Raw genomic sequence first — 9723 nt, forward strand, 5'->3', positions numbered from 1 at the left:
ATATATATATATATATATATATATATATATTTAGTATATTATGTGCTTGTAATATAAATACATATATATTTAGTATATAATTTTGTAGAAAAAAGAAGCAACCTCTTCCACCGACTCCATCAAGACTCCAATTTTCAAGACAAGATGAAGACAAAAACTCAATTACGCAACAGCTCAACTATCAATACAAGACTTCAAGACCAAGAAATGAAGACTTCAAAACTATAACAAGACAAAGACTTCAATCAACAAAGGATTACTCATCTCTCGCAATGTCAAAAATATGACACGTCTATAACAACTTACGCAACTTCATACAACTTTGTATAAATAAGGAAGTGAGGGTAATAGGAGAGGGCAGAGTGTTTTTAGTGATCATTCACAAACTCCCTATACATCCTACTCTCTAGTTTTCATAAGTTTGTTTTCAAAGTTTGTACCTTTACTCTTGTATTTAAATCAAGTTTAAATAAAGTAAGTTTTAATCATCCCTCTTGTCTTTATTTTAAGTTAATCGTTTTATTTATAAACTTGTTTCTACTATAGTTATACAAGAATCTAACATATATTCTATATATTTTATCCTGGGTTTTGTTTAAGAACGTATGGTATCAGAGCCAAAAGATATTTACCTATAGTATGATACATGTTTTATTTTACTACATCCAAGCCAAAGAGATACTTGTTTAATTTATACTTAAGCCTAGTGTTAAAAATCAACCAACCAGAACCTTGTCAAGAGCATTGATAGCATAGGTGTTCCAGGCTGTAAGACCAGGAGGCAGTGAGTTCGTTGGTATGCCCATGCGTCATTCGCCATCGATAAGATCGGTTAGTTTGCATTTTTAGCATTAGATTAAGAATAATTTAAACATGGCATCTACGGTTAGGAAGTTGTTTTAGTCTAAGCATTCATCATCCTCTACATCTCTAAAAACAATTAATTCAAGAGAAATTATGTCAAAAATTACAACCTTTAATCAAGAAATATCAAAAGATCAACTACCGCATGTTAATCCACAAAATATATATCAAATAGGAGCTTTTGATTTTAGAACTGCATATTCAATCAAAGAACATGAACAAACTTTTTCATTACAAAATGAATTTGAAGAAATTAAACTACTTTCTTCTATGGCTTTAGAAAACTATAAAAGAAAGAAGTTTAATTATATTCATTTTGGTCTAAGACAAATAGCAATTAAACATTTATCTAGAACAGGGATTGATTCTCCAATACTCATGTTATTATGAGATAAAACACTTTTAAAATTTGAAGACTACTTATTAGGAGCAGTACAATCAAACTTATGTAACGGAGCTATATATTTTAATTGTGCACCCAATTTTCAAGTAAGCCTACATGATCCTACAATATTTAATACTTTAGTTCTAAACGTACATTTGCCTGAAATTAATGATGGTGGATCTCTAAAGGAACCAAAGTTTAATAATACTTTTCCATCATATTGTTCAATTATACTTGTAATAGTTCTTTGTTCAAAGTTTCTTGGTGGTTGAGTAATATTAATTTTCCAATGATCAGGAAGTAATTTCGGTCCATTTTAATTATTTAGGTGTATATGTAGAGGTTGGTGTATCTTTACTATGTACAGCCAATATTGTTGTTTCGCCTTTATCATCTTGCAATAAACATCTTGGGTTAAACTCAGATGTAGATTGCTTAAAGTAAATTCGATAGCCATGTCTGTCTTGCTGGAATTTAATTTCAGGCAAATGTACGTTTAGAACTAAAGTATTAAATATTGTAGGATCATGTAGGCTTAATTGAAAATTGGGTGCAAAATTAAAATATATAGCTCTGTTACATAAGTTTGATTGTACTGCTTCTAATAAGGAGTCTTTAAATTTTAAAAGTGTTTTATCTCTTAATAACATGAGTATTGGAGAATCAATCCCTGTTCTAGATAAAGGTTTAATTGCTATTTGTATTAGACCAAAATGAATATAATTAAACTTCTTTCTTTTATAGTTTTCTAAAGCCATAGAAGAAAGTAGTTTAATTTCTTCAAATTCATTTTGTAATGATAAAGTTTGTTCATGTTCTTTGATTGAATATGCAGTTTTAAAATCAAAAACTCCTATTTGATATATATTTTGTAGATTAACATGCGGTAGTTGATCTTTTGATATTTCTTGATTAAAGGTTGTAATTTTTGACATAATTTCTCTTGAATTAATTGTTTTTTTGAGATGTAGAGGATGATGAATGCTTAGACTTAAACAACTTCCTAACCGTAGATGCCATGTTTAAATTATTCTTAATCTTATCGATGGCGAATGACGCATGGGCTTATCGAGTCCTCCAAGAAAAATATGAATGTATTGAAGCTCTTGAGAAGATGATGGAAAAAGAGAATGAGAAGAACAAGCTGAAAGATGAGGAGGTTGCATCGTTCATGGCAGAGATGCGATCAAAGTTCCCTGTGAATTCAAGTTCTTAGACCTATTTTCACAATATTTATATTTTACTCCCCAATTTCTTTTTCTTGTTGATTTTTGAGATGATTTGTAATATTGTATTTTGGATGTTATTAATTTATGAATTTAAATGTTATTACCTAATTAGCAATTGTTGTCAAAAGAAATTAGATTTATTTTTAAATATTTATCTAATCAGTTAACTAAATATTTTAAAATATTAATATTAAACATTAACCATCCGTCGGGAATCCGTCTATAAAAACAGAGAATAACAGAGCAAAAACAGAGAAATGAATCATTTTAATTGTCGGGAATCCGTCGGTAAACTCTGTCGGGAGACCGTCGGGAGTGTAGCCGTCGGAAAATCCGTCGGGAATAACGAAATATATTTCTTGGGAAACAGTCAGTTTCCCCTTGCTATTATCTGTTGGGAAGTTATCAATTGTCGTCGCTTATCATTCTGACGGGTTCTCGACAGCTACATCTCGACGACAATATCTGTCGCCATTTCGTCGAGAACAAAAGTCGTTGGTAATCCGTCGGAATAATATGTCCTTGGAAATTTGTCGGATATCTCACTACAAAAAAAAATAGTTGATTGCATCATTTAAATAGTATCACAAATATAAATGACATTAATTTAAATGACTTATTGATAAATGATGCATAATATGTGGTTTAATATCAATTGTAATTATTGATGTGGTAATCGAATAATGTGACATCAGTTCAATAAAAGTGACACAATTTTATTTTAATTTGCATTACTTCAAAAATATTTAACAAAAATATAAATTTACATCACTTAATATAATGATGCAAATTAAATATCAATTAATAAATAATACAAAATTGATCTCATAATAAATTATTACTAAAACAATAAATCAATACACAAATCATTTCTATAAATTAATAATTATTAACATATATTTTTTGTTTGGATTCCAGATGTGGTTTTAATATTTAAAATACCGAAACCTGTTTCTTTTATTTTTTAAATTCCTCACTTTTTATTTGTCTGGATTTCAGATGTATTATTATTATTTTTTAAAATCTGAAATTCATTTCCATACTATTCACGATCTTTGTAACCTCTAAAAAAAAAAATCTTTGTGATTATTTAAAGGTGAAAGTGGTTCTCCATTAGCAAAAACAAACAAAAAAATTGGGAGTGATCAAAACAACAACTTTTGCATAAGTTCTTTTTTGATTATCCACAAGACAACTACTGGTGACACAAATTATGCATCTACAACACATCTTCAGCATATTATCATCACATCTTAGAAGATTTGAAGGTAAGTGTAATTTTCTTCTCCATATTTTTTTTTATCAATTTTTTATTATCTCATGTAGAATTCTAACTTTTTCTCGGTTATTTTTGGTTATATACTCAGAAAATCTCAAGATGAAACAACAATGTCATCAAGAATCTGGAAAAGAAAGGCATGGAAGACAAGTAATATGTGTTTCATATAACACTCAAGCATGGAGAAATATATATAACACTTAAGCAAGAAAAAACCATAGCTAGGTTATGAATTTATGATCTAAGTTCATCTTACTTTTTTTTTCTTTTGTAAATCGTTGATGAATCTATAATAATTGGTTTTTGTTTTTTTGTTTTTACTATTTTTGTAAATAACGATTTAATAAAAGATATTAGTAAAGATTTGAAAAGATTTTAATAGATATCGAAAACAATTTTCTGCATATTAAAAATAATTCGAAAATATTTAATGTAAAAAATCTGTTATTAATTTTTGTATTATTAAAAAAATAATAATTAATTAGTATCGGTTATTCATAAATGATACCAAAATTAAAAATTATTTACAAAAAACTGACACAAATAATTAAAATCATTTGTTATAACTGATTTAATAGAACATCAGTTTGAAATAAACTGATACAAATTATTTGCATCAACAAATAGTAAATCATTTCTAAAAGTGATACAAGTTATTTTTACATCATTTAAATCTGATGCAAAAATATAAAATAAATGATTTAACACAATAGTTTTTTGGTAGTGTCTGTTGGATATACTGACGGATTCCAGACATATTTAATATTCCCGACGCTCTAGAACCGAAGAACTGATGCCATATGTAATATGTCGGTTTAGGTTGGTTCCAACTAGTTACAGACAGATATGACCTTCCGTTTGCGGTTGTTTTCTTGTAGTGCAACTTTGTTATGTTAAATTCACACCTTGATCATATGACTGTGCTAAATCATACCTCCACTCTTTATTTATTTAATTAACATATCGTATCTTAAATATTTGTGCTAAATTATACTTAGGCATTAACACTGTTACTGTGCCGTGAAATGTGGATGACATGGAATCCACGTCGACGTCATTTTGTAAAGAAACGCTGAAATAAAATTTCAGATGATACTACGTCGTTTGTGTTTTGTTCATCTTCTTAACCCAAAATTATTCATTTATCAGGAAGTAGAACAATCAAAACCTATAATCTCAATATTGGTTGTAGAAGAGAGTTTTGAAATTGAGACTTGGATCTGTTCGAGAAAGATGAGGTAATTCTCTTTATAATTTTAGACATATTTTGATCGAACTCATTCAATATTTCTTGACATGTATTATTTTAATAAGAGTGGTGAAAGAATCATTTTCACGTGTATGTGTATGACCTCATGAGTCAATAGCACCTTCATTGACCACTCAAATTTTATATTGTTTTAATGAATTGGCTAAGCGTTTCTTTAGAAATTTTTTGTTTTTATTCAGTTAGACCCAATGTAAACTGGGTCAATTTGCCAACTAGCCATATTTACAAATATAATTAAGAATATAGCATACTATTTTGAAAAATTAAATGAATAACATGAAGGGTAGGAAAAATTACCTTTGAAGGTTTGGTGGCAATAGTGGCTGGAGGGTGGGTGGCCGGAATTACAACCGGAGGTGGCGGCGGCCAGAGGCCGGTGACCGATAGCCGAAGATCGGTGGCCGGAAGTCGGTTGCCGGAGGTCGTAACCGGAAGTCGGTGACCGGTAGCCGGAGATCGGTGGCCGGTGGTCGGTAGCCGGAGGTCGGTTGCCGGAGATCGTGGCCGGAAGTCGGTGGCCGGAGGTCGGTGGCTGGTTGTCGGTGGCCGGATGTCGTTGGCCAGTGGTCGGAGGTCGGTGGCCGGTGGTGGTAGCGACCAGAGGTCGAAGGTGGCAACGGCCGGTGGTAAATGGTGATGGTGGCTGGAGGAAATCTAAACTCTAGAGGTTAATTTATTGTGAACCCTAGGGGTGATGGTGGTTAAGAGGTGGAGTGGTGATGGTAGTGGTAGGGAGTATGGGTGATGGTGACAAGGGTAAAGTGGTATATAATACAGTTTATACAGAGTATATTAACTTTTAGTGGTTAGAATATTTATGGAGTGAATTATAATTTTTTTTTAGATTATAGGGTGCAATTCCCCATGTAAAATTCTTGAACACCAACTGTTCAATAGAATGTCGAGAAATCTAAAAACCATGATTTTTTCTGGTTTTTTTCAGCTCTGAAGCAACTTTCCAGATCTATCACAACGGCAAGTTTAATGTCTCATGCAGCGGTGTTGTTACATATGATGGAGGGGATATTCACAAACTTGAAAGCCACTAGTTGGTTATTTTCATGTTTATTAGTAGTTGGTTGATATTTTGTTCGATTGGTTTATTTTCTAATATGTTTTCATGATTACAGGGTTTATTAATTTATGTTGAACAAGAGTTGCCTAAAGTAGAGCACCGTATGTGTGCACGCCACATCTACGGAAATCTTAGGAGAGTTTATCTAGGCAAAGAGTTGCCTAAGGACTTGTTTTGGGCAGTTGCAAAGAGTTTCAATATTGCAGAATATGAGAGAGCTATTTTAGCATTGAAGAATTTTGACAAAAGTGTGTATGATGCAGTGATGATGAAGAACCCGCGCAACTGTAGCCGTGCTTTCTTTACTTTCGCATCAACGTGTGAGGATGTCTCCAACAATTTCTCTGAATCCTACAACAATGCCATCAACCAAGCACGAGAGATGCCACTAGTAGAGATGTTAGAGAGTCTTAGACGTCAGTGTATGATCCGTAATGCAATGAGGAAGAAGAAGGCTATGAGTCATCAAGGAAAGTTTATTTTGAAAGTGGCTGCCACCATTACTGAGGAACAAAAACACATGTTGTATTGTCACGTATTTCCTTGTGGTAATGGTCATTATGAAGTAACTGAGCATGGCCAAGGTTTTAGGGTTGATATGAATGCTAAAACTTGTGCTTGTAGGAGGTGGAGTATGACTAGGATACCTTGTCGACATGTACTGCGTATAATATTGAAGAAAAAGCTGAAACCTGAGGATTTTGTTGTCTCAGATTGGTATTTGACTACAAGTTGGGTTAAGCAATACAGTGAGACACTAATGGGAGTGAATGGAATGTATTTTTGGGAAAATTCCAGAGAATCTAGACTTTAGCCACCACCAAGACTAGTAGATAAAGGTCCAAAAAAAAGCAGAAAAGAATCAAAGGGAAAAATGAGTCACCACAAAAAAAAGAAAAAGAAGAAGAATGAGAAAAGGAATGAAGAAGAAGAACCTGTTCAGAAAAAACTGTCGAGAGAAGGAATGAAACTTCATAGTGGGCGTTGTGGATTAACAGGTCATAATATAGTGAGGTGCAACAACATTGGAGTCCCGGTTAAAAGGCCACCAAAGAAGCAAACAGATTCTTGTCCTAGCCAAGTAAACCAAAGAAGTCAATCAAGTCAGCCGTCACAAGCCTCTCAAGCAACTCAATCAAGTCAAGCATCACAACCTCTTCAAGCAAGTCAAGCATCACAAATACAAGCACCATCAAGCATGATGTCTCATATTTTAGGAGATTTCTTTTGATTGAGTTTCAGATTTTAAATGTTTAGGTATGTTTTTGTTGTTGTTGTAAGCTTGTAATTAGGAGATTAGGCCAAGTATATTTAGGATCAATCTAAATATACATAGGATAAGGTCAATTTTATTTGGGAGTTATCCAATTGAGTTTTTGGTGTTGATTTTTCTCTATAAAAGGATGTGCTAACTTATGGCACAACTTATGAGTTTTTGAGCTTAAGGTTTTGAGTATTTTCCTTAAGATTAATAAGAGAGTTATTCTTATTAAGCACTTGTGTTCTGTTTTGGTTTCTGCACGTGGTGTCAGAGCTTAATCAATGGCAGGAAAAGACGTAAAAGCTTTGATGGAAGGAGGAGGAGGAGACAAAAGCTTGACAACAAGTCAAGAAGACAAAACAAGTTCATCACAGGCCCCAGGATCGTAACCACCAACAGATGGAGGATCTTCCTCTATCAAGTGTCCTATGTTGAACTCGAGCAACTATACAGTATGGTCGATGAAGATGAAGATCCTGCTCAAAGTTCACAAATCATGGGATGTAATCGAAAAAGGAAACATTGATGAGACAAAGAACGATTTGGCAATCGCTGTAATCATACAATCTATCCTTGAAGCTCTTACTCTCCAGATTGGAGGTTTAGAGACTGCTAAAGAAATATGGGAAGCTATATGATCAAGACATATAGGAGCGGACATGGTTAAGGAGGCAAGACTTCAAACCCTTATGGCTGAGTTCGACCGGTTGAAGATGAAATAAACAGAGAGGATTGATGAATTTGTCGAGAAATTGTCTGCAATTTCAACAAAATCAGCATCTTTGGGCAATGAGCTGGCAGAACCTATGATTGTCAAGAAATTTCTGTCAAGTCTCCCTCGTAGAAAGTTCATTCATATTGTGGCTTCGCTCGAGCAGGTACTTGACTTGAATAAGACAAGTTTTGAAAACATTGTAGGTCGACTGGAGGCGTATGAAGAAAGAATTGGTGAAGAAGAGTTAGAACAAGATGATGATCGAGGCAAGCTTATGTTTGCAAATTCAAATCCTTTTGGAGGCTTCAGAGGCCGGGGACGAGGAGGTCGCTCTTCCAGAGGTAAAGGAGGACGCGGCAGGTTTGGTTTCCAACAAAACGACAGAGATAATGAACATGACTTGTCACACATCACCTGTTTTCGATGTGATAAACAAGGTCACTATGCCTCGGATTGCCCTCATAGGTTACTCAAACTGTAGGAAATAGTTGAGAAAAAGGACGAGGAGACTCACATTGCTGATGAACTAATGATGAATGAAGTAGTTTATCTCCAAGAAAACAAAGTGAAACCTAACAGTTTTGAGACAAGTATGGACAACACAAACATATGGTACTTGGATAATGGAGCAAGCAACCATATGAGGGGTGTTAAGAGTTTCTTTTATGATCTATGTGAGGAAGTGACGGGTAAGGTCAGATTTGGAGACGATTCTCGGATTGATATAAAGGGAAAAGGCTCCATACGGTTCGTATTTGAGAATGGTGAAAAGAAACTACTGCACAATGTCTACTACATACCGGATTTAAAGAGTAATATTGTAAGTCTAGGCCAAGCTACGAAAGCTGGGTGTGAGATACGGATGAAAGAAGACAGATTAATGCTCTATGACAAGTTTGGTAAACTACTTGTCACGACAGGGAGGTCCAAAAACCGTTTATACAAAGTTCTGTTGGAAGTAGAGAATATTAAGTGTCTGCAACTAGTCTCTACAAATCAATCCTCTACTTGGCATGCGAGACTGGGACATGTCAACACTGATACAATGAAGTTGATGATCAATAAAGACTTGGTAACTAGCATACCTAACATAAAGGTAGAGAGACAAACGTGTGTGTCATGTTTGCTTGGAAAACAAACAAGGGATCCATTCCCACGCGCAACCGTGTACAGAGCTACACATCCTCCCGAACTGATACACGGTGATCTCTGTGGACCTATCACACCTACAACACCAGCTCAGAAAAGGTATGTCTTTGTGATTGTAGATGACTACTCGCGTTACATGTGGACAGTTCTTCTGAGAGACAAGCGCGAAGCACTGGATAAGTTCAAGAAGTTTAAAACAATTGCTGAGCAAGAAACGAAGTGTGTGATCAAGACTCTCAGAATTGATAGAGGAGGGGAGTTCACCTCAACTGACTTCTACTTTTATTGTGAGAAGAATGGAATCATAAGACAGTTGACAGCTCCATATTCACCTCAACAAAACGGGGTAGTTGAAAGGAGAAACAAAACTCTTATGGAAATGTCGAGAAGCATCTTAAAACATATGGAGTTACCAAATTATTTATGGGGTGAAGCTGTGCAGCACTCAACATATTTGATCAACAGAATTATAACCAGGTCTCTTGCAGAAAAGACT

The 9723-nt window shown here is 34.2% G+C and overlaps 1 protein-coding gene across 1 annotated transcript; it reads left to right on the plus strand.

The window, feature by feature from the left end:
- On the plus strand, window positions 2295–6916 carry LOC104709612. Its single transcript, XM_010426192.1, has 2 exons — window positions 2295–2447; window positions 6158–6916. Exons 1-2 carry the CDS (start codon window positions 2295–2297, stop codon window positions 6914–6916), a joined length of 912 nt encoding a protein of 303 aa, XP_010424494.1.

This window comes from Camelina sativa, chromosome 8 (genome assembly GCF_000633955.1).
Source record: "Camelina sativa cultivar DH55 chromosome 8, Cs, whole genome shotgun sequence".
Classification (NCBI taxonomy): Eukaryota; Viridiplantae; Streptophyta; class Magnoliopsida; order Brassicales; family Brassicaceae; genus Camelina; species Camelina sativa.